This window comes from Tarenaya hassleriana, unplaced genomic scaffold (genome assembly GCF_000463585.1).
Source record: "Tarenaya hassleriana unplaced genomic scaffold, ASM46358v1 Cleome20, whole genome shotgun sequence".
Taxonomy (NCBI): Eukaryota; Viridiplantae; Streptophyta; class Magnoliopsida; order Brassicales; family Cleomaceae; genus Tarenaya; species Tarenaya hassleriana.
In genome coordinates this window covers 2,604,832-2,629,073 of record NW_010965373.1, presented here as the reverse complement: position 1 = coordinate 2,629,073, position 24,242 = coordinate 2,604,832, and the positions used below count along the sequence as shown (strand labels likewise).

Sequence of the window (24,242 nt, the reverse complement as noted above, 5' to 3'; positions counted from 1 at the left end):
TTCTAAATATGAGATGTATTTTTATAACTTTTTTTTATGGGATATGTATACTAAATTCGTACCGGAATGTCGTTTACTGCATGGTTTTGATATTCCTTCAAGCGATTTCAGCAACGTGGATGAAGAAATGGGCGAAGTCTTAATGCAGGGCCGTAAAGAAGGCCCAATGTAAAAATGGACCTCTTGAAACGTTTTAGGGTTCCAAGACTTTTTTTTTTTGTTCCGACACCCATATGTATACATACATTTTTTATTCTATTGACATATTGGTTATTATACACTATATATAGACTTAAATAAATACTTTATTTTGTATTAAGCAGCCCTAGTTGATGGACAAGACTCGCTTTTTGACAAGTTGGTGTTTGGAATAGAAAAAAGTAATATCACTTACCAAGTTGATAAACTAGCTACATACAAAAAAAATGTATGTATGTATGTATGTATGTATGTATGTATGTATGTATGTATGTATGTATGTATGTATGTATGTATGTATGTATGTATGTATGTATTGTCTTCATTGATTTATGGGAGGTGTTTTTGGATGTAGAACAAAGATTTCGGTCAGTTGTTACATGTGAAATTAATTGATGGGATAAACCTAAGGGACAAAAACCATAAGATTGCTATGGAAGTGGTAACATTGACAAAAAAAAAAAAAAATAACTGTTCCGTACAACCTTACACCTTGATGGTTACTCTTTGTGTTGCAATTGAAACCGAATAATAAAAAAAATAACCCTAGATATACTAACTAATTTGTCAAATTTCATTTGATATTATTCCCTCAAACACCATACTCTAATAACTTTTCATTTTATTGATTACATATTAAAATATTTAAGTATAATATTAGTGTTAAAGATTCTTATTAGATGCCTGTACTACTTGGAGATTTGTTTAAAATATACAAAGATAAAATTTAATCATTTAAAACCTTCAATTATGTAGTATAAATAAAATTATAATTAATAACATATGAATTTAACATTACGTCAATATCTAAAATCATTCGCCGACATGTTAATATTAAATTCATAAAGAACTTTAGAATGTTCATAAGGTACTTGCGTATGCATACACGCATATACACACATTCATACGATTTTTAATATACCAAAAAATAAAAACGGGTTAAAAAAATCAACAAATAGCTCAAGTGGTCAGTATCTCGAGTTTTCTTTCTGCCTCTTACGAGTGCGTGTGTGTATATATATACACACACGTGTATACTATATGCATATATGTATTCTCTGATAGTTCCCTATTTAGTTCATGCAAGTCAAAAGGATTTCTCTGCGTTCTCTGTTGTTCATTTTCTCAGACAGAACTCTGGTTTCTCTTATACTCTGTTTCTGGTGACCTAGAAGAAGAAGAAGAAGCCGATGGAGAAGGGGAAAGGGGACAACGAAGGAGACTTGTACGGAATTCTGGGTTTGGACAAGGAATGTACACAGGCAGAGCTCAGACACGCTTACAAGAACCTTGCTCTGCTTTGGTTTTTTTTGTTTTTCGTTTTTGCCTCTTAACTTTCATTCCGTTCAATCCAGTACCTGAAAGCGATCGAGTATCCAGAATCTACGACTCTGGATTTCAAGATTTTCCTGAATTCCAAAAGATTCTGCTTTGGTTTGGACAGAAATGGCATCCAGACCGGTTTTCAGAACCGGGCGACAGAGAAGAAGCCAAGAAGGAATTTCAGTCGGTTCAGCGTTCATATTCTGGTAATTTCACCCGGTTTAAGTTTAACCGGATTCTCCGGTTAACTTTTGGATAACCCATCTTATTATTATCATTTTTTTATAACTTTGGATATGTATGAAAATACAGTCCTGTCTGACACAAACAAGAGGCTGTTGTATGACGTTGGAGCATATGACAGTGATGATGATGACGACGAACTCGTAGGTTCTCGTAGTAAATTTCATTTCTTTTCATACTTTATGTCTTATCCATATAAATATATAATATGTTTTATTATTTTTATGAATTTCTAATTCCATTTTGGCTATTATTCATGCGAAGGGCATGGGTGACTTCTTGAATGAGATGCTGACCATGATGGATCAACATAAATCTACGGTAAGTGTCATCATCGTCATCACCATCACCATCACCATCACCATCACCATCACCATCATCATGATCGATGTTTATTTGTAGATAGGGTGAAGAGACTCTAGAAGAGTTGCAAGAGCTATTAGAGGAACTGTTCGAGGATGAGGTACGGACATAGATTATATCTGAAATTAAATAAATCAAAATTCAAAATATACTTTGGTTTTAAATTAAATTTCACGAGTAACATTATGGTGGATATATATTACGACTTCATATTCATTCAAAAGATTTTATATTTCGCGTCCAATGCAGATGGACCCGTCCACGAGGGCACAAAAAGGCAAATACAGCTACTAGATGCAGCAGCATTAGTACGTAGAAGACCATACGGGCCATAAATTAATATAATTTTATGTTATGGTCGTACAATGAAATCGGCATGTAATAGCCTTATTGTTTATTTTTATTACAATTTCATTTTCTTAAATCGATTTATAATACTACAAGTTTATTTATAAGTAACACTATCGGCTGCTTATTTTATTTATTTGTTTAATTATAAAAAGTTCCAAGGCATTCATTATAACTTTTGGCGTCATGAATTCCACCGCATGTAAATTTATTATATATTATCGCAATTTTTCTTTATTGGGCACAAATACTTTATGAATCCAATTGCGGGTAAGATATTTAATTGATCCACGTGGACCTTTTGACAAAGTCAACAAGTTGCAACTAGACAGCTCATCTGTCTGGTCGTGATCAGTACAACTTGCCCAAAATTAGACATTCGATTTTCTTTTTCTAACATTATTTACCTTTACGAAGTGAAACGAATATCTGTATTTAATTTTTGGATAATAATTTTGAATAATTGCTGATGAAATAATAATTATTCCCATAAAAGATTTTTTTTAATGATATGGTCTTAATATAGACACGTGGGCATCCATTATTGTGTGGTTTTTTTTTTGGTGTAACATGGAACTTGGGCTAAATCTGTGGTTTAGTTAAATCCAATTAATGTTGGGCCCTTTAAGCCTAAGCCCAACATTATTTTTTCAAATACCTCAATATATAGTATATTACATCGTAGGGTGGGTATATTTTTTAAAATAAAACCGTATCAAATATAAAAAATTATTCGGCTATAATTTTTTGAAATAAAAAATCTAAAACTCCCAAAAAAAGAAAATATCATTGTGATATTTCTTTTTGTCTCCAAATAGGATTGCCAATTAAACCAATACACATATAGATGAATATAATTATTTGTTTTGGTTAATCGGATATTCTGAATCGATATTCAAACTTCTCAAGACATCATGTGATTTAAAATATATGTTGTTTTCCTAAATTTGATATTTCAGTTCGGAACGGAACGGAACAGACGTTTTGTCTCCTGTTTTGTCGCTCCTCTAGAGCTGCGGCTATAGAGGAAGAGGGAACTGTCCAAGTTTGGCTTGATGATGTAATTATTATCATAATACAAACACCAAAATAAGATCTTTTAAAGCCTAAAGCAAACTAAAGTGCCCCCTCCTCTATAGCCGCAGCTCTAGATCTTTCAAACACCACCTCTCTTCTCGTCCTTGATCCTCCTTCTCAAAGGATCTATCTTTACGTCCATTTGCGCGTGCTGATGAATGGCCTCGATCTAACGACGGACTCGCTATCACCTGATATGGAGCTCTGGCCACGACCCTATACAACGCGACTTGCAGTTCATATATACGGGCCAAAGTATAAATATACTGGTATGTAAAAATCTAGAATTATATACGAGCTCTGCTCTCCATGATTTTCAAGTGTGTACCTGTCTTTACGTTTAGCGAAGAACCGATGAAGCGAGGCTCTCCACGCTATTCTTTCCACCGGCTGTTGATTGTTGCCGTTCCCCGAACTGGTTGGCTCGTTCAGATCTGGAATAACCAGTTCGCTGTCGCTGTTGCTGTTGTCGCCTTTGAGGTTGTTCTTAGTGTTATCCTCGGCCACTGGCTCAGGACCGACCGCAACAACGGCCGGAAACTTCACGGGATTCGCTTGTTTGGCGATCTCCATTATCTCCTTGGCTTTGTCGGTGGGGAGCTTGTTGAAAACTACGACTTTCCCGCCGAAGAATATGGTCAACTGGGAATTTGCCGGTTCCGGTTCACTGAAACCAATACCAAATTGATCCAAATCCGGTTTAGGATGATTAACCGGCAATCCATCATTTCTCCAATTACAGACACAACAAGCCACCACTTGTATATACGAATGAATCTGTGTATATTTATGTCATATTATATATAAGTTTGTATATATTTATGTTTATGTTGTCCGTGTATATATATATATATGACTATATGCATATACGTACACAAGCAGAATGCATAATTCCACCTTTTTCTCGTACTGCTACAAGCTTCTCAAAAGATCATAAGTTCCCTTTCTTTAAACGAAAAAAAAAACTAAACTGTATAAAAACCGTTGGCATCATTATACGGTCTATACATATATATATGTGTGTGTGTGTGTGTCAGTGTGGATATATGAAATCTATTAACGGCACCTGACGTTGGCGTCTTTGGCTTCGCCTCCGGACGAATCAGAGGGAACGGCGCCACAAAGCTTCTGAATGAAGCCGGTGGGTTTAATCTCCGGAGCTTCCGACTTCGGCGTCTCATTTTGTTGACCTGAAATTTCATTGAACAATCAATAAAATAGCTTAGCTTACCAAAAAGAAAAACAGAGAATGAAGTAAAAAAGAAGGTCGGAGGAGGCGGCGGCGGCGGAGGAGAGAGAAAAATACCGGCGGGATCGAGTTTTCCGGTGAACCCGATATCAGAATCGGGCTTCCGGGTCAACCCGAGATCTATGCCCCCGAAATTTCCATTCTTTTTCAAATACTGACTCAGCAAATTACATCTCCGGGCGAAATTCGACTTCACCGGAGGTTGTCGCGTCGCATTTTCCGACATGCTCCGGCGACGAACAAACAAGAAAGCTGAGATCTTTGTTACTGAGAAAATCGGAGATCTCTCTCTCTCTCTCTCTCACATGTGGGTATGAATATGGTCCTCTTGGCCAAATTGGTGTCTATGGCTTTATCCTCTCACCCGATTTTTAAAAATGGGCATACTGGATTAATTTTATTTTCATTAAATATCATATTTTGTGGTGAAAATGAAATGACACAAGGTTATTAATTAACGGAAAATCTTCATATAAATTCTTAAATTTTTAAAAAAATTTAGATTTTTTAAAATTTCAGATAACTATATACAAATTTTATAGTTTAGTTATTTATTTAAGATTTTTATAAAAGATCATATTTATATATGATTTTTCTTTGATTAATCAACAAGAATTTGGGTATGTATTGAACAAAATCAAATTTTATTTCAAAATGATGGTGTGATCTACATATGACTGAATACACTACTACCATGAGGGGGATCTACATAATTACATTCAATATAAATTTTTATATTCAGAAAATCATGTAGTTTTGCTATATTTTCAATTAAAAATTATGTACAATTAAGTTTGCATCACTTCAGAGGTTTTAAAATTATTACATGGAAACAGTTAGTGACGAGTCGCCATATTTTCTCTATATAATGAAAATGACATCTAACCCAATTAGCATACCACATTTCAACTAATTGTTGAATAGGTGTATACATTTATATTTATATTTAATCAAATAATATATGAACTGAATATAATCTAGAAACTCGTTAAATATATATCTTAAAAACTAAAGTAAATTAATTGAAATCAAATAGAAAAATAATTGAAAAGCTAATTGAAAACATTAAACTAATTGGACATAATAACAATAAACAAAATAAAATTTAATACAACCCTAAACGTTTACCCATTTTTTTGTTGGTTTGTGCATTTTTATCCTTTTTTTAATAAAACCAAACCAATTTCTTGTTATAATTTCCCGCACGTTTTCCTTGCGCACACGGCACACCGCAATCGGGAAAAAAAGGAAAAGTTAGGAGTTGACGGCGACATTATCTAACGGCGTCACAGCTTCATGGTAGGAGTTGACGGTGACATTATCTAACGGCGTTACAGCTTCATGTTAGGAGTTGACGGCGACAACAAAACCTTTGCCCCCAAGATTCAAGCTATCTACAATTTTGCCCATCGCGTTAGCTCTCTACTGGACGAATAATCGTGATTATGAGTGACATTCGATGGCATTTCAGTCATGAAAATTTCGACGGAGGCCAACGAACTCCACTATCGTCAGTCGCTCTGTGATCCACGATGTGGGACCCGCCGTTCGGACGGTGACGTGAAGTTTACGCGTTGATATTTTTCTTCCGCGAAGACCCTCTACAAGAATTAAAGCACGTGACTAAATTAGAGCTGCTGATAAGTTGTTAAGTCTACCGCAGATATTTCTACACGTGTCTCAATCCAGCGACTTGAACGTGTGCTGCTGCTACCAATTTTAATATAACATAAATCGGAATTATACACCATATATATATTTTTTTACGAGGAATAGGATCCGTTGATATTTATCATAATTTTACCCAACCAAAATTTTAGGTGCATTTTTGTACCAAAACAAATACGCATACTAGGCTGAATAATATTTTTTATTCAATATCAAAATCACATATAAATAGACGAGAATCTTATATTGAATAAGTAAAATAAATATAATAATTAATATTTTTAAATATATATTTTTCGGATTTGATAAAATTTCCAAATATATTTGGTAATATTTTTGAAGATCTGGTATATATCAATACTATGTATATAGTGTACTTTATTAAAAAAAATTAATGAATTCGGTTCATTAAGATTTGTTTTTGGCACGTTCAATAAAGAATTTACATGTTTTCCCCTCTTTTGTAATAATCGAAAAAAGCAATACAACCTCGTAGAATTAATGAATTCGGTTCAATTAAATTCTAATTTACAAACATTGGATAGATCTTTTGGTTAGACTAATTGTTCTAACCACCGAAACATTGGGTTTTCAGAGAACTGTTTCCTATGGCTCTTGAATAAAACGTGTTACATAATACATGCAGACGAAAGTGGGTGACAATGAAAATTCAAATTAATGGGCCCGGACAATAACCAGAAAATAAATAAAATAAGATAAAATTATAGCACTTTGGCATTCCACATGCTGCATTATGTTTAAAACCACTTCAATATGTTGTCGGAAATACCCTCAATTTATTAGTAGCGGGCCTCTGTCATCATCTACATTATTCAAAACAATTTATCGTGAGAACGAAAATACAATAACTATTTACCAGAAATAAAATAAAATAAAAAAACAAGAAATAAAAAGAGTATCTGCCATACGAAGATAAGATTCTGACCACAGATTCCTTGTCAAGTGTTGCGTAATGGAGAGTTTCGCCAAACCAAGCTATTTTCCACTATATATATAACCCACTAATTTTATTTTATTTTCCTTTAAAGCTGGTCATATTCTTGTTATTCCGGAGATTTAGAAGAGCATGAAAATATTTTTAAAAAAATAAATAATATAAGGGTTTTGGAAAAACAAATATTAAAAAAAACGAAAAGAAGAGATATTATTAATTTCTAGAGTCTGTTTCTTACACAGCACATAAAAATGACAGAGCTAAAAGCATAAATAATGTAAGAAAGAAGTCTTACTGAGCTCGCTCAGGTTATCCACCTGAAAAATACATGCATGTACATACAGACATGCACATATATATACACATGCATGTACGTATGCTTATAAATGTCTCGGTGTGGTGATGTTTCAAGAACATGTCTGGTTTCGGTGGAAGCAATGCCCACATTAACCAAAACACGCAAAAAAGAAGAGCAAAAGCAGATTCTGCAGATGCCCAAAATTGTTCCTTTCTTTTGATTTCCCTCCAAAGCCGTACACACATATATATATATGTGTGTGTGTGTGTATATCTGCATAAAAAGAGAAAACAATGATCTTGCATAAGTACATTAGTTCAGCAAGAGTAACTGAAAGTGGAAGACTTTATTATAGAATGAGATTCTTGTTTTGGGGTTCAAGTTTATTTACCTGTACTTGTGCATTAGCGTTTGCAAGAGCTGAGGAACAAAACGTGTTCAGATTTCAAGAACAATGACTGCAATCAGAAGAAGATCTGAATCAGTTTTAAGTGTTGCTGTGAGTGTTTTTGGTTTTCGAAATTAGGATCTGATATCAACTCACAATCGGAATCCGTCTTGACCCATTTACACCCGTCGTTACTTTTCTCGTTTGCCTCTTCTTCGATATTCTTCGAAACTCGTTGCTTGTCTTGCAAGTAATTCTTCACCGATGTTGCCCTCGAGGAGGCTTGAGGGTTTATCTTTTTGTGTAGCATCATCCTCAAGAACTGTATAGTTTACGGGATTTCGACACAAAGCGATATCAATTAATCTGTGTTTCGAAACTGAGTTTATTCGATGTTTGTTTTCTCGGTATGTACCTTCTCCATTCTTGATTCTTGAAGGGTATCTCTCAAACTCGGAGAGGGAGCACGCGACGAGAATCCTTCTCTGCAGATGAAAATCTTCTTGAGGAGATATGAGACGCAGGTTTTACCGATATCCGTCTTCTTCTTCTTGTTCTTGTTCTCTGTCGAGATCTCTTTGCATCTGCCGAGAATAATGCTGATAGTCCGCTCGATGTCTTCCTCCTTGTCATCGGGATCAATGCTGCAGAGGGTGTTGCTGATTCTCCTGTCTACCTCCAAGCTCGAAGGGCAGTTCAAGAATCTATCCAGTGGGAGATTGTTCGTGAGCTCCCTGTGCACATCCGACTTTCTCTTCTTAGTCCGTGACAAGAGCTTCGTCAACTCCTTCTGTAGTCTGCCCACCTCCTCGGAAGTGAAGTCTTCCAGATCGTCCGAGGAAGAAGGATCTTGATCTTGTTCTTGGTTCCGGTCTTCGTTTTCGCCGTGTTTTGCATTCGAAGCCTCTTCCTGGATCCATTGAACCTTCCGATTCTTGTCCCGTCTCGCACAGTTGTTTGTACCGAATGTCCCGATAGCTAATAACCCGTGAGGCCAGTCGCTGAATTCTTCCCGTGGCTCTTGCTTCAGATGATCTTCAGATGCAACAAAATATATCATTTCCTTTCTTGAAGTTTGCAAGCAAGAAATCATATATTAAAGAAACCGATGTCCGAATAATAATATTTGTTTATGACCCGAAAACATGGACCCGAGAACATGTCCAAGAAACATCAAGACACAAGAGACAAAGACTCACGAGAAGCCGAGGACGTGCTTGGTCTGCTATTATTATTCAGCTGCTTCCCACTTAGCTTCGTCTGCATCCACCCAAAGAACTGCACCAAGAACATGACCAAAACCTTATAAGCATATATATGCATATGTATGTATAATGTCTGTATGCATGCATGCAACTCATTTCAGACATTTTCAGAGAGATCCATAACCATAACACAAACAGAACACGAACCTTCATTGTTTTAGAAACAGACAAGAGGAAGAAGAAGAAGGGAAAAGGAGATGTGTTGTATGAAATCTGAGTTCTTGGCGACAATGACAGGTTAAATACAAGGATAGGGTAATAAGATCTTTAAGGATCAAAGTTTTTGAGTTTTAAAAAAAAAATTAAGGATTCGGGGATTGTGTTTCGGTTTGATGAATTTGATGGTTCAAGTTCCCAAATGATCTGCTTAATTTCCTCTTCGTCGTCTTCTGAATTCACCTCTTCAAAGGAAAAAAAAAACTTTTTTTTTTCACACAAGTTTGGTAATCTTCGGTTTTATATCAATCTTTTTATACAACTAATACATCTCACATCCCGATACATACGTCCAAAGAACATTCTTCTTCTTCTTCTTCTTCTTCTTCTTCTTCGTCCTCTCTCTCTCCCTCTCTCTCTCTCTCTCTCTCCTGTAAAATACAAGAATGGTGCATTGGGGAGAACGTTACGGCTTTGATGGCGGATGATACACCCCGTGAGCGACTTCGTGGCATTGCTTGCTTCCATTTGATATCACAACTTCGAAGTTGTGATTAATAATAATATGAAAAAGATGAGATCGATGAATCCCTAGAAACCATAATATCATCATTGAATGGTTACTACGTTGACACGAAGTGCATGCATGGGTTTGCAGATTTTGTAGCTATGAACACTTTTTGATTTCATGGATTTGGGTGTCAATCTAATTATTATTTTTTTGTTTATAATATTCAAAAAAAGGCGATCGCGAAATCCCCAAAGCTTTTCATGTTGCCAAATGAACTAACATCATTGGAGGAACCGAATCTTGGTGTTCATGAAACTTTGTCTTCACTTCAAAGTTGGACTTCTTCCTAATCTCATCGGATAATTTGTAACCGAATTAATTAATTAATTAACAGTATATATCTTTAGTAAATCGCGACCAATTAGATTCAACACGAACCCATTAATTTTGAAAGGAAAAAAAAAATAACGTTGATAATCAAATGGGTGGTTTTGAATATCTTGAAAATTTATAACAGTAGACAAATTATCACACAAAATCACAAAATATTATTTTCTTGGTGCATAACAAATCATGATACACCTATGTATCAATTTGAACATTAATATATTGGAACATTTTCTTGAATGAATCAAACACTTTGATTGATCATACATTACAAATGGTATTTTATAATTGCGTTCAATTCTGTAATCTGATAAAATATACGATATATTTGTAGATTCAACTATACATTCCATCGTTTATCATTTAATTTAATTTTTTAAAATATATATTCCACATATTTAAGATTCAGAGGCATTGCATAAAAGTTCTCAAACTCTTCTCTCAATCTTCCCGCCCTATTCCTTCAGAACAGTTCTAAATCGGTTTAATTAAACAAGGGAACATCCAGACAAAAGGTGATTTAATTAGGGACCATTTAAAAACAGAGTTTATTTGATAAATATGTGGTTAATATCGTTATTGCGTTGCCCTCAACAGTCAACACAATTGTGAATAATTTAATATAAAAAAATAGTTTTTTTAGAAACAAATGAAACGATCAACTGTTAATAAAAAAGTCTTAAACTTTATATATATATATATGTATGTATACATGCTCAATATTGAACTTATTTATTGGTATAAACATTTTATTTTGAAATAGTTCAATAGAAGTTACGTGATTTTTCATGAAAGTTGGAATAAAACCATCTATAGAAATTACGTGGCCTTTCGAATATATACATTCTGGTTTTTAATAATTATTTTCATGAAAATTAATAATTAATAAAAAAAAAATATGCAACAAGAGAGACGAGGAAACTGGTTCTCGAGATCGCAGAAAATGCCACGTGATTTCCCGAGTTCACAAGGCCTCTTTGTGTTTAGTAACATTTCCGTAAATACCAAAGCTTTCCATTTATGGAATGTTCTCTCTCTTTCTCCAATGCCCTAATTTTTTCCTTTTATTATTTAAACAACAGAACCGATGGCGATGACCCTCTTTACTATTGAATGCAAATTGCAATATGACATAAAAAAAAAAATTCCAATCAAATTTAAATTCCATCTTATTTCTCTTAGTATCCGAAAAAATGTAAAAGATTTTTAATGTTTTCCAATTTTCAGTTATTTTTACATTCGTTTTCAAATTCAGTTCATTTTAACTTTAGGAATTAAAATGTATATTCCAATACAATTATATTTTATTATATCCTGTCAATTTGATATTGATACTCATACGAGCTCATGGCATGTGTCATGCCTATAGATATCTATTAAGCTTAAGAATCCTAAGGTAAGAAACATGACTTACCAACTTACAATAATGGAGGTTAATAGAGATCATGGATTCAACTCCTCAGATCATGGAATTTGTTAGTTTCGACTGATTTACTTATTCAACATGATCTGTAGGCTATTATGTGAAATCGGTGGATTTATTCCGCACCCGAAAGGTCGTGGTGGTTCCCTCCGTTACCAAAAAAAACTTACAATAAGGATACAACACAAATTTGGTGATAATACAATCAACAATAATGCGGAGACTCACTCAAATCATTTCATTGCAATTTAACAACTTGTAAAGCTTCACAAAATGCCAAAACTAACCATAAGATTAAGATTTGGATATCAGCTGGAGAAAGCGGCAGAGTTACCAAGACACTCTACACAGTAGGAAAGCAAGCAGAGGAGGTTTGATTGTAACGGTTTCATCGCGATCTCGAGAAAACATATAGCACGAGCTCTATATCGACATTAGATGTTCGGAAGAATCGTATCAGTTTTCTTACCGAACTATAGTTCGTCGTGTCGCACTGTGGTGTCCCCTGCAATGCTAGTGATTGTCAGAATAAAAAGGCGAATAGAGTGAAGTCTTCGAAGAACATAAAGGGAGGAAGGAAGGGGAAAGAAGCAAACCCGACTCTGCATCCATGAAGAAAAACATGATCTCCCTTTCGGCCGAATGGACTGAATCTGAGCCGTGCACGCAATTCCTCTGTGAATCAATGCCGCACAATGCTCTGATGCTGAAAAACACGATCGAGAACAATCATGAACAACTTCGTATACCGATGTATGATATTATCTGTCCGGATATAATGACAAGATCTCTAAAAACGATTTGGAGAAATCACCTGTGAGGATGAGAAATCTTAGCCTTTCTTGCGTCTGTTGGCCCGATTAAAGCACGCCAATCGGCAACAGCATTTTGCTTCTCCAAGACCATGACCAACACTGGACCACTGGTCAAAACATTCAGTCCGAAAACACGGGCGAAGAAGAAGAAGAAGAAGAAGCAAACAGTGAGAATCCGCAGAAGAGAATGAAAAAGCTGCCAACAGAAAAAGAAAAGCCTTTTCCCCGATAAAGATTACGTGCTTGCGTTATCACGCGGCCACCAGATAGATTATGGTCATGGGTAAGTAAAAATCATCAACCTTGTCATGTATTTGATGAGATCAGGGAAGAAGCTCTTGGACAAGTGCTCAACATAAAATGCAGACGCTGCCTCCATGTCGAGTTGAGTAAGCATCTCCTTGTCGATATCAAAACCGGCTTTGAGAACGATCTTTCTTATTTCGCCCGTGTAGTTACTCGAGACTCCATCCGGCTTTATCATAGCCAAGGTTCTCTCTTTTCCACCAGCTGCATCACCCAAATGCCTGCGTTTTGCAGCACACCATTCGTAAAAACCAATCATGGCTACGATGTATTAGATCTATACATATTGAGCAGAGAACTAATATGGGATAATGGGAACGAACTCAGGAAGACAACAACATTATAACATCTTAATTCAGTATTATATCATTACAAGATGACAAATCTCATGTGATGTGATTCCACTTTCACATCGTGTTCCGAGAAGAACTTGTTCGAAACATTATCAACAGAGTTCGCAAACGAATTCCTTTGTTTCTATAGCAAATGATCATCCCTGGAAGCAACTCGAACTCTAATTCTTCAGAACATATGAAGATTTCAGTTCAGGATTACATCCTGAAGAATTTGGGGGGGAAAAAACCCTAGCTTTTCAAGCTCACCTGTTCGGCAAATAGACTGAGACAATTAGCAGGAAAAATACAAATGTCTCTGCAAATCGCAACATCCGAAGCTTCACTCGCCGTAGTTAGGCCGAAAAATTCAAGCAATTATCAGAACGAGAAAGCCAGACGAAGAGGGGGGAAACATCGCCCAGAGCAGAACAATTAGTTAAAAAAAAAAGGAGGAAATCGATGAACAGAAGCAATAAAATGAATCAGATTCAGAAACCCAGATTCCAATCACCGGATCTAAGTAGCTTATGTTCGATTGATGAGGGAAAAAATCCGAAATTGATTGAGAATCAAGGAGGAATGTTCCGTAGCTTCTCGTGTCTTTGATCCTGCAGTAGAAGGGAAAAGGCGTGATTTTTTTTTTTGGGTTTTTTTCCTGCATTTTCCCGGGAAACAAACAGAGAATTTACCTTGCCGAGGGAGAGATTCGAAGAACGAAAGGAGGATCTTGACGACGAAACTCCGAGAAAGGAGGGCGGGAAGAAAGAAGGGTGGAAGCGAAATATGAAAGAGCTCAGTAGTCAGTGGGATATGACTCGATCGCTATGGCCGCAACTCCCAAACGCGAGACGCGCATTGCGACTGTTCGAAACGCAAACACTTTGAGTTTTTATTTTCAAACGTTATTTTACCGCCGATAAATATTTATTTGTACATTTAAAAAAATATAAAGGATAAATATTGCCTCATGTATATTTTATTTTAAACAATTCCAAAATGAACAAAAAAATTTATATACTATACTCTATAAATGATTTTTAAATAATTTCACAATCAAGCAAACATAAAATCGCGGTTGCAATTAGATAATCGTGACAGCAACCGCTTTATGCCTTTGAAAACATTCGAAATTCGATTGTGCAAACGAAATTAATTATTCATTTCAGAGATTTTTATTTAATAAAAAGTGTAATAAATAATTTCAGTAACAATTATTTTGTATGAACATAAACAAGATGGAAACATTATTTTGTACAGCCGAGTTACATTTATAGTTTATTATTTGGGAATTATTCATTTTCATATTTGATTAATTTGAATTGGATATCGACGGTTTTGTTATTTAATACATAAAATTGTCACAGTTTATAGGTTGGAGTAATGTTTTCGGTTATCTCTGTTCATATTTGAATTTATAGACCCTCAATCTATATATATATAAAGTCGTCTCAATCTTTTTTCATCGTTTTTAGTTTCTGAAAATTTATCATTTTTAGTTTAAATTTGGATTTTATTATGTCTCCTCCGACCACAGTATCCGTTGTTACATATTTCCCGAAAATTCGTATTTTTGGTTTCGCAGCTGTAATTTTCGTGGACGGTGCTTCAAATCATATATATATATATATATATATATATAAGAGCAGTAGTCTTATTCAAATCTCCATTATGATTTTTCAACACTAACCTTTTCGTGGATAGGAACACATATAATTCTAATATCTCTAATTCATTGATTGCCACGTTCAATATTTATAACAATTTCGTTTTTCGTCTAACTCATTGTTGGACCATCAAAATTAATTTCAACCAATTAATTAAAAGGCACCATCTAAACCATAAATATTTACACCGTTTTACCCATTTCCATGTTTATCCCAAAGAGTGCGTGTGTGTGTAGTTGTATGTAAAATTCTATAAAAATAAATGAATTATTTGAAAAGTGCCAAAAATAAATAAAATTTTTAAAGTAGTAAATAGATACACAATATTTACGAAATTCTAAATAAATATAAAAACATTTCTAATTTGATATATGTGTTTTATTATTGTTACTCTAAAATATATATTTAGTTGGCTGTTTTAATGTGTATATATTTGAAATATTTTTTTTTGAATAATTCATATATTTGTGTGGGATTTTACAAAGATGTATCCTGCTTACAAACAAAATAATGAATGTACTAATCTCCCTAACCATACGAGAGATTCTTACAACTTTGACCATTTTTTTTTTAATTTGTGATTTTCTTTTGTGGCCGCAATTGTAATTTTCTTGGACGGTGATAATTAAGACAAGACGGTTGGTTGACTTTTCAATTCAATCACACATTGTCTCTAGACTTTTTTTTTTTTTGTTTCCAAACACTTTTGTGTGTTTTTCTTCCGTTTGCCCATCAAAATAGACCTGAAAAAGTCTCACGTTGGTCAATATTCCATACGTTTACCATTACAATCTTGATTGGTTTATTATATATATATATAGGATTATTTGCTTTAAATCATTTTGGTTATTTTCCATCCATTTATTATTATAACTTTGATTGGTTTATATATGTCGAATTAGTCTAATTTAGATTATTTTGATTATATATATATACACACACACACACACACATATTTCTCGTATGAATCAAATAAACAACAATTTTTTAGGTTAATCTGAGAACTAATAAATAAGTCCACACATGAAGATATTGCATGGCTTTTACTAAAAGTCTTTTAGGCTCTCTCGAGGCCTCCGTGGAATTTGAACACGTCGCATGTTGGGCCATGCACGAAAATCTGTACACTAATATACACACGCATATATATATATATATATATATATATATATATGTGTGTGTGTGTGTGTGTGTGTGTGAATGCGTACGTATGGTTGCAGACCCGGCATCATTCGTCTTAATGACATTGCACAACGCATATAGTGACCTTTGCATGCACTGGTTACAGTTTACCGGTCAAAGATTAACATGTTTGGGAGACCAAAATGTTAAATTTAAAATATATAAAATTAAATAAAATATGGTGTATCTAGACAGGCATATTGAAGTATTGCGTATACATACAAGGTTTATGATTGTTCTTAGAATATATATATATAGTATGTGATATTGATAGTATTGTGTACACATCTATTGGAGTTGGGTGCAAATGAGGGAAATGACACTATGAACAAGTCCAAAACGTTGGCCCTCTCTATCAACGCGACGGATATTCTTGAAAATTAAATTGGTAAGCTCAAGACGGTCTTTTCACCCGGTAAGTAGTGGGCGAGTGGTTGAAAGGGTGTTGTTCTTGGGGTCCCGGTCACCAGTTCGAATCCAGCTGCTGGGGGAGGGGGTGTTTTCTTGGTTGGGAGGGTGTTGCTCTCTGGACTCCTGTCATCGGGCCTCTAAAGGCTGCTCCCGGGCCTGAGGGGATGTAGGTTGGGCCGAAGCCCCATGTGAACCTCTCGATATATAAAAAAAAAAAAAGACGGTCTTTTCCACGGTGGAATATTTTATAATATACATCTCATTATTTTAGTTTCATTTCGGACCCATCTGTTACCTTTTTTTTATATATATATATTGGATATGTAGTCCAGACCCACTAGTCATTCCATTACAATTATTTCACTATATTATTTTTACAAAAGAACATTAGGTCATCAAAATTTCATCAATATAATAAAAATATAAAGATGTGGGGTTCTCTCATTCGATATTTTGATTTCAGTTTTTTTTTTTGGGTTTTTGATAATGGTATTAAGTAGTTTACGGTTTCCATTTTATTCTATTTTTATTTGAATCCAATTTAGATTCAAAATTTTGCAACAAAATATTAATTTTGTAAATATTCAATCTGAATCCGATTAGTTTGGATTTAAAAGAATTATATCCAATCGGTTTAAATATCAAATTTGGTTAGGATGTGATTGATGTAAGCCGTTTAATAAACATGGCCGTGCTTACATCGATGAAATATATATATATATATTATATAGTCGTGTATAGAAGTTGGTACGTGTTGTCATTAATAAAATCAAAATTAGTGGAATTTGTTCGTAGAGAAGACGATGCGATTACTCCATTGAAATTATTTTGGAGTGGAGGAGTACAAAATGACAACTGCATTCAAACATTAGGATATGTACCAAGGGAAAACAATATACATCCTCTCGAACACGACAATACGATTTTAATATACATTACAAATTTGGAAAAAAAAAATAATAAAGCTTATTAATTAATCAACAAAATGTCATACGATCAAAGAATCCCTGTATCTATTTTTAATACCATATATATACACACACACACACACACATATATAGTTGCATGTATCGGCTTTATCTGTATAGAATAACGCCCAATTTCCTTAATATTCATTAATTATTTAAATCATTTTCGTAAAAAGATATTATCGTAATTAAATACGGCGCAAAAGTTTATGCACGTGTATATATTCTCTTTGACGTAATTTCCTCGAAGCCTAATTAATTGTATGGTTATGTTGATAGAGTTTGAGACATATATAAAACCAAGACTTTGACAATAATAGGGTCTTTGGTCTTTTAGCTTATGTTTGATTTGGTTTAATACACGACTCATTGTGGTTTGATTTTTTTATTAGTATTTTTATTATTTTTAGAAAATTTATATAAAAAATTTATGCTTTTCATCTTATTAATTTAATAAATAAAATTATATCAAACTAAACCTATCTTAACTGAGTACATATTGTCATACTTTTATCTATAATAATAATAATAATAATAAGTAATTAATTATAGATTGCACATGTTTTAAGTAATATTAATTTCAGAGGGGCCCTCTTAGATGTGAATATTATAAGGCGAAAAGCGTTTCCTTGATGTTTCCTAATTGAGCATGTTGAAGATAAGTGTGTATATATATTTTATTGAATAGTATTTATAATATATACGACTTTCTTATAAACATATATATATATATATACGACTTTAATTAATGGGAATATTATATTTAGGGTTTTCAGCCAAACCGGCGGCGAGAGAGAGAGAGAGAACACTTTACCAAACCGGTGGCTTGTGAATTGGTCTCCTCGAATCCTTCAAAGAAAATCCTTATCCTTAGATTCCGTAATTCGTTAAGTAACCTTAGAAAATAAATAATGTCAAAATAATTAATTTATGTGAATCAATATTAGATTCTGCGGAGAAGGATCAGATACCTAAACCTTAAATTTAACTAAAAAAAAAATCCACGGAATCAAGATAACGAGATAAGTTCTGCGACCGTTGTCATCTTTGAATACACTTAGATAGATTTTTATTCATAATATTATATATGAATTATGAAATGGTAATTAATTTTATGCGAGTCTATATTCGTGTTTTTCTTGGATCTTTATCAATAATAGCTAGGGGTTCTTGGTGAGAGACATCGATACATATATACATTAAATTAATTGTTTTGTTATCAAAATAAATAAAATTCTAACGATCAAATGTGATGGAGATTATTATATAAACCTTATCATTTTTTTTTGTCTAAAATGAGTTAGTATGGTCCAAATTAAAAACATAATAATCGACCGGGGAGGATGGATAAATCAAATTTTATATTTTTTTTTCAAAATTCATTTGATTTGAAAAAATATATTGAAAGGAGTTTTAGATCGAATTTTTAACGAGACGATTTTAAGCTCATCCGTCCAACTAATTTATCGACCGTTCAAAATCCCCTTTTTAATTAATTAATTTACTTCGCATGTTGTGTGAACCCACTGATATATACAGAAGGTCCCGAGGGGACCAGGGTATGCTAATAATGGAAATATCAAGGGTAAAATAGTCATTACATAAATCATACGAAAATCAACACCGAGTTTCGACCTCGTTTCCTCGCATTTTCACGACGCGGCCTCTGACTCGGAAACTCGCTTTGACTCAATGCAGCCACCCTTTTTTTTGTTTGATCAATTTCTAACGACACTTGCAACATTACGCTAGACATGTTAAACATAATTAATAAATAAGTAATCACGCATTAACTATAAAGGTCCCATCCATGTATATATATATAAATGGGAAATCAAAAGATATTTACATTTGATATCATAAAATATTTTTTATGGTGTTGCTCGTTAGTGATATTTAATAAAAAAAGTGATAAAATACATTTGTCAATGAAAAACTTGATTAAACACATGACATTAGATATTAGTATTTTATTTTCCAAGTAAATTCAATATCTTTTTATTTAAAGCATAACAAAAGGACAGATTTTTATAAGTCTTGGTATGGAGGTTCCAATAAATTAAGTCCCAAGAACCTAAAAGACATTAATATCTATTAACAGAGTTACATATGTAATATCTCTAAAATTTGTAATTTATTATGTATGTTTGAGAATTCCAAATTTTATATAGGTGGATGAACTTATAAAATTTGTAATATAATAAATATATATAATGGAATTAAAACCATCTTCCGATTAGTGCAATTGATAGCATCTAGACCAATTGAATTGTCTTAGATCATATATTATTTTTATAACCCCAAATAAAAACCCATATATATATATTATACACACGAAATTAAATTATATATTATGATTGATTTGGTAAATTTTCACGTTTTCCAAATATGAAAAACACAATTTCTATCCCAATAAAAATATAAATTATTTATCTTAACATCTAATTTCATTATTAAATTTTTGTAACTTAAAATATTTAAGAAAACCATTCATCTAATGTGTAATCTTTTTAGCCTTTTATATTTAGTTCAATAAGAATGTTTGGCAATTATATCATAATTTACCCAACAAAACGATTATATCATTATATTAGTTTATAATTGATTCTGCTATAGTATTTTATAATTTATCTCACACATCCTAATAATAAAAAGATTTTTGAAAATTATTGTCTTTACGGAAAAAAAAAACAACGACCAATAAAAAAAAATTGTTCATGTAGAACAAGTAAAAAATCAACAGTCCAACTAAAAAAACGTGTGGACAGTCACTTTCTTCCTCCTCTTCTCTTCTCTCTCTCTCCACGTATAAATACATCATTTCGTCGGGCCATTTTGTAATCAGAACGAATCAGAGATAAACGATAAGCCTCCACGCAAATTCTCTGCTTCGAGCTCTACAGAAAACTCTCGTAGGGCTTTCACCCAACCACACAAACTCAGTACTTCTTCGTCCTCGCCGCTGGCTGCCATGGCGTTTGCCAAAGAGATAGTGGGTACTCCTCTCATCTCCGAGAGATCGTCCTTCTCTTCCTCGCCCGTGTCGTATTTCTCCGTCAAGAAGAGCCAAGCCCGGTTCTTGATCAATCCTTTCGACCGGAGACCCGGATTCGGTTTTCCGGCGAGGAAATCTTGCGGCGGAGTTGTGGCGGCGATCAGCGAGGATCTGGTCAAAACGCTGCGTACCACCAACGGCGGCGAGAGAGGTGACCGGAGCGAGGAGGAGGCGGTGAAGTTCAAGGTGAGAGCGGTTGTGACTGTGAGGAACAAGAACAAGGAGGATTTCAAAGAGACTTTGGTTAAGCATTTGGATTGCTTGACTGATCGGATCGGTCGGAACGTCGTCTTGGAGCTCATTAGCAACGACGTCGATCCAAGTAAGTCACCTAACCCTAACTTCTTTAAGTGAAAACAAACAAAGTTTTCGGGTTTCATCCCAAAATCTCGAATTTAAACGTTTTTACGTCGGGGGTTACAGTAAAATCTCGTAACTCGAAATGGGTATCCGTCAAAACGGAATCTTTCTTTCTGGGTATTCGTGGAATCGCGTATGGGTCGATCCCAAAATTTTGAATTTCAACGGTGTTTACCTTGACGTTCATAGTAAAAATCCAGAAACTCCAAGTGGGTATCAGTCAAAAACTTGATCTTTTGCACGGTTTTCGAACTGGAACTAATCAACGACGGTCCGAATTTCAAATTGGAAAAAAACATACAGAAACGAACGAGGCGAGGAAGAGCAGAGAAGCTGTACTGAAGGACTGGTCGAGGAAATCGAACACGAAGGCGGAGAGGGTCCATTACACGGCGGAGTTCACGGTGGACGCCGCCTTCGGAACGCCGGGAGCAATCACCGTCACGAACAAACACCAGAAGGAGTTCTTCCTCGAGAGCATCGCCATTGAAGGATTTGCTTCCGGCCCCATCCACTTCCCCTGCAACTCTTGGGTCCAATCCCAGAGCGACCACCCTCAAAAACGTATCTTCTTCTCCAATCAGGTAAAAATCCAATGCTAGATATAATCTTAACATGATTATTATATATATACCATTAAAAGCTTGGTGGGTCCACTCTCTACACACTTCTTCATATCATTATCAAACTCCCATCATTATATTAAATAACAACATATCGATCCAGCAACTAAATTAGTTTTTTTTTTTGCCTTTGGAACTTGTGGTAGCCTTGTCTGCCGAGAGATACCCCCAAAGGGATAAGAGCATTGAGGGAGAAAGAGCTCAAGAGCTTAAGAGGTGATGGCAAAGGAGAGAGGAAATTATCCGACAGAATCTATGACTATGATGTCTACAACGATCTCGGAAACCCCGACAAAGGAGTCGAACTCGCCCGTCCCACGCTCGGCGGCGAAGAAATTCCATACCCTAGACGATGCCGAACAGGCCGTTCCCCAACAGACACCGGTAATTAAAAATCACACGTTTTATAGTTACAATATAGTAAAATGTTATTACATCCATTAAAGTTTAGGTACTAAATAAAATGTCACGCGTTGTACGATGTTTTTTTACGGTAGATATGAAGGCGGAGAGCCGAGTGGAGAAGCCGTTGCCGATGTACGTGCCCCGGGACGAGCAGTTCGAGGAGTCGAAACAGGATACGTTCGCGGCCGGGAGGCTGAAAGCCGTGCTCCACAACCTCATCCCGTCGCTCAAGGCTAGCATTTTGGCGGAAGATTTCGCCAACTTCTCCGAAATAGACAGCCTGTACAAAGAAGGGTTGCTTCTCAAATTAGGGTTTCAAGACGAGATCTTGAAGAAGCTGCCTTTCCCTAAGGTCGTGAACAAGCTCCAGGAGTCGAGCCAAGGCCTTCTGAGATACGACACTCCAAAAATCGTATCGAGTAAGCACACTATTCATTGTCTTATTTCTTAAATTACATACCCAATTAATATCCATATATAATTTACCTTGGTGAATAAATATTATTAATACGTGCAAATTTAGCTGGTCCTAGGTGCAACGTTATCGGAAATCTACCACAACTTTTACTTTATAATGCTTTTGGACCGACTTTGCGTTAGGGCATAACGAAACGATATCTCGTTAGATTCCCATGTCGTCAATGTCCACAAATAAAATGTTGCTTCACATCAATCCACACTTTTAAAAAGCATACGAACCCACTTCCCCATTATACAACACTACCATTTTTCACGTGTTTCTATTGATTTTTTTTTTCTATTATTGGTCGGTTATAGATATTAGTTTTTTCATAATTATGAGAACGCGTAATCTTTAATATAATCAAATTGTTTAGTTAATTAACTATTTTTATTTTAAAAAATTGAATTGTGCAGAGGACAAATTCGCGTGGCTAAGGGACGACGAGTTCGCCCGTCAAGCCATAGCCGGAATCAACCCGGTTAACATAGAACGAGTCAAGACGTTTCCACCGGTCAGCGATCTTGACCCTGAAATCTACGGTCCACAACAGTCCGCTCTCACCGAAGATCACATCATCGGCCATATCGACGGCATGTCCGTACAACAAGTACGTAAAACCCTAACAACAAATAATCGATCACGTGCAAAAATATACGTTAACGATAATCTAATAACGTTTTTCTTTTTAAAATCGTGTCTTTTAGGCCGTAGAAGATAACAGATTGTACATGCTGGACTACCACGACATCTACTTACCGTTTCTCGATCGGATCAACGCTCTGGACGGGAGGAAAGCATACGCCACACGGACCATTCTGTTCCTTACGCGTCTCGGCACGTTGAAACCTATAGCCATTGAGCTTAGCCTCCCTCCCCACGGTCCCAGCCACCGTCACAAACGAGTCCTTACGCCTCCAGTGGACGCAACCTCGAACTGGACGTGGCAGCTGGCCAAGGCCCACGTCTGCTCGAACGATGCCGGAGTCCACCAGCTCGTGAACCACTGGCTGCGCACTCATGCGTGTCTGGAGCCGTTCATATTGGCCGCGCATAGGCAGTTGAGTGCGATGCATCCCATGTTTAAATTGCTGGACCCGCACATGAGGTATACTATGGAGATCAATGGTTTGGCTCGTCAGACTCTGATCAGTGCGGACGGCGTGATCGAGTCTTGCTTCACTCCCGGTCCGTGCTGTATGGAGATGAGCGCCGCGGCTTATAAGAGCCGTTGGCGGTTCGACATGGAAGGCCTACCCGCTGATCTCATCCGAAGGTACATACATACATACATACAATACATCTTCATCCTTTGGATAATTATATCCATTGTAATATGTTAATATTAGGTTCTAGCAGCAGAATGAACAGATGAAAAAAAATCATAGCTAAAATCTTGAATATACTTTACTACAATTTTATCGTCTCTAGTATTTTTTTTTTGGAGAATGTGACATTTATGTTTGGTTATTTTTGTGCATTTTCTCAATTATTTGATAAGGAATCTAAATATTGTTATTATTTTTTCATTTTTAAATTAAATTTTCAGGGGAATTGCTGTTCCCGACCCGACACAGCCACATGGGCTTAAGTTACTAATCGAGGACTACCCGTACGCCAACGATGGGCTTCTAATGTGGTCGGCGATCCAAAACTGGGTCCGAACATACGTGGACCGTTACTACCCAGACCCGAGCTTAATTCGTACCGACCACGAGCTCCAATCTTGGTACGCCGAGTCGATCAATGTCGGACACGCCGATCTCGCCGGTGCCGAGTGGTGGCCGGAACTCTCCACCGCCGCTG

General features: G+C 35.4%; 5 protein-coding genes across 9 annotated transcripts in view; 2 read left to right on the top strand and 3 right to left on the bottom strand.

Annotated features, from left to right (window-relative positions):
- The first annotated feature begins 1,177 nt into the window (after positions 1 to 1,177).
- LOC104814045 (chaperone protein DnaJ) lies at positions 1,178 to 2,579 on the top strand. Of its 3 annotated transcripts, XM_019202543.1 has the most exons (6): positions 1,178 to 1,460; positions 1,643 to 1,727; positions 1,834 to 1,907; positions 2,029 to 2,085; positions 2,171 to 2,227; positions 2,377 to 2,579. In XM_019202543.1, exons 1-6 carry the CDS (start codon positions 1,389 to 1,391, stop codon positions 2,419 to 2,421), a joined length of 390 nt encoding a protein of 129 aa, XP_019058088.1. In that variant the 5' UTR covers positions 1,178 to 1,388; the 3' UTR covers positions 2,422 to 2,579. The 3 variants fall into 3 exon arrangements, 2 of the variants coding, with proteins under 2 accessions (XP_019058088.1, XP_019058087.1); XM_019202542.1 differs by having other exon boundaries at positions 1,181 to 1,727; XR_002024179.1 differs by having other exon boundaries at positions 1,183 to 1,727; positions 2,167 to 2,227; positions 2,377 to 2,408.
- A 740-nt stretch (positions 2,580 to 3,319) lies between these two features.
- LOC104813963 (protein TIFY 11A) lies at positions 3,320 to 5,146 on the bottom strand. The gene is made up of 4 exons (XM_010541798.2): positions 4,859 to 5,146; positions 4,619 to 4,742; positions 3,881 to 4,219; positions 3,320 to 3,768 (listed from the first exon to the last, which is right to left on the bottom strand). The coding sequence occupies exons 1-4, from the start codon at positions 5,025 to 5,027 to the stop codon at positions 3,609 to 3,611; spliced, it is 792 nt and encodes a 263-aa protein (XP_010540100.1). The 5' UTR covers positions 5,028 to 5,146; the 3' UTR covers positions 3,320 to 3,608.
- Positions 5,147 to 7,919: 2,773 nt separating this feature from the next.
- LOC104814044 lies at positions 7,920 to 9,528 on the bottom strand. The gene is made up of 6 exons (XM_010541888.1): positions 9,523 to 9,528; positions 9,310 to 9,388; positions 8,526 to 9,145; positions 8,267 to 8,432; positions 8,114 to 8,180; positions 7,920 to 7,995 (listed from the first exon to the last, which is right to left on the bottom strand). Exons 1-5 carry the CDS (start codon positions 9,526 to 9,528, stop codon positions 8,161 to 8,163), a joined length of 891 nt encoding a protein of 296 aa, XP_010540190.1. The 3' UTR covers positions 7,920 to 7,995; positions 8,114 to 8,160.
- A 2,521-nt stretch (positions 9,529 to 12,049) lies between these two features.
- Positions 12,050 to 14,109, bottom strand: LOC104813962 (probable nucleoside diphosphate kinase 5). Of its 3 annotated transcripts, none has more exons than XM_010541795.1 (7): positions 13,998 to 14,109; positions 13,576 to 13,916; positions 12,970 to 13,194; positions 12,667 to 12,774; positions 12,449 to 12,558; positions 12,322 to 12,357; positions 12,050 to 12,195 (listed from the first exon to the last, which is right to left on the bottom strand). In XM_010541795.1, the coding sequence occupies exons 2-6, from the start codon at positions 13,638 to 13,640 to the stop codon at positions 12,326 to 12,328; spliced, it is 540 nt and encodes a 179-aa protein (XP_010540097.1). In that variant the 5' UTR covers positions 13,641 to 13,916; positions 13,998 to 14,109; the 3' UTR covers positions 12,050 to 12,195; positions 12,322 to 12,325. The 3 variants fall into 3 exon arrangements, with proteins under 3 accessions (XP_010540097.1, XP_010540096.1, XP_010540099.1); XM_010541794.1 differs by having other exon boundaries at positions 12,050 to 12,357; positions 13,576 to 13,646; positions 13,820 to 13,916; XM_010541797.2 differs by lacking the exon at positions 13,576 to 13,916 and having other exon boundaries at positions 12,050 to 12,357; positions 13,998 to 14,095.
- Positions 14,110 to 20,360: 6,251 nt separating this feature from the next.
- Positions 20,361 to 24,242, top strand: part of LOC104814043 (lipoxygenase 3, chloroplastic-like) — a 4,896-nt gene continuing 1,014 nt past the window's right edge. The window contains exons 1-7 of the mRNA XM_010541887.2: positions 20,361 to 20,910; positions 21,252 to 21,532; positions 21,718 to 21,955; positions 22,069 to 22,395; positions 22,853 to 23,046; positions 23,144 to 23,712; positions 23,986 to 24,235. Coding sequence (XP_010540189.1) covers positions 20,505 to 20,910; positions 21,252 to 21,532; positions 21,718 to 21,955; positions 22,069 to 22,395; positions 22,853 to 23,046; positions 23,144 to 23,712; positions 23,986 to 24,235 — 2,265 coding nt within the window. The 5' untranslated portion in view covers positions 20,361 to 20,504. The remainder of the gene's footprint in view (positions 20,911 to 21,251; positions 21,533 to 21,717; positions 21,956 to 22,068; positions 22,396 to 22,852; positions 23,047 to 23,143; positions 23,713 to 23,985; positions 24,236 to 24,242) is intronic.

Excerpts from the sequence above, each read along its gene's own strand:
- LOC104814045 (XM_019202542.1), top strand. The coding sequence starts at position 1,451 with ATGTACACAGGCAGAGCTCAGACACGCTTACAAGAACCTTGCTCTGCT. Across the intron at positions 1,728-1,833 it reads GGTTCAGCGTTCATATTCTG|TCCTGTCTGACACAAACAAG; the intron begins GTAATTTCACCC and ends ATGAAAATACAG. Across the intron at positions 1,908-2,028 it reads ATGATGATGACGACGAACTC|GGCATGGGTGACTTCTTGAA; the intron begins GTAGGTTCTCGT and ends ATTCATGCGAAG.
- LOC104813962 (XM_010541795.1), bottom strand. The coding sequence starts at position 13,640 with ATGTTGCGATTTGCAGAGACATTTGTATTTTTCCTGCTAATTGTCTCA. Across the intron at positions 13,195-13,575 it reads TCAGTCTATTTGCCGAACAG|GCATTTGGGTGATGCAGCTG; the intron begins GTGAGCTTGAAA and ends TGCAAAACGCAG. Across the intron at positions 12,775-12,969 it reads CTCATCAAATACATGACAAG|TGGTCCAGTGTTGGTCATGG; the intron begins GTTGATGATTTT and ends TGTTTTGACCAG.
- LOC104814044 (XM_010541888.1), bottom strand. Across the intron at positions 9,146-9,309 it reads AAGCACGTCCTCGGCTTCTC|ATCATCTGAAGCAAGAGCCA; the intron begins GTGAGTCTTTGT and ends TTGCATCTGAAG. Across the intron at positions 8,433-8,525 it reads AAGAATCAAGAATGGAGAAG|TTCTTGAGGATGATGCTACA; the intron begins GTACATACCGAG and ends TAAACTATACAG.
- LOC104813963 (XM_010541798.2), bottom strand. The coding sequence starts at position 5,027 with ATGTCGGAAAATGCGACGCGACAACCTCCGGTGAAGTCGAATTTCGCC. Across the intron at positions 4,220-4,618 it reads GCCAAAGACGCCAACGTCAG|TGAACCGGAACCGGCAAATT; the intron begins GTGCCGTTAATA and ends TATTGGTTTCAG. Across the intron at positions 3,769-3,880 it reads TTCGCTAAACGTAAAGACAG|GGTCGTGGCCAGAGCTCCAT; the intron begins GTACACACTTGA and ends CGCGTTGTATAG.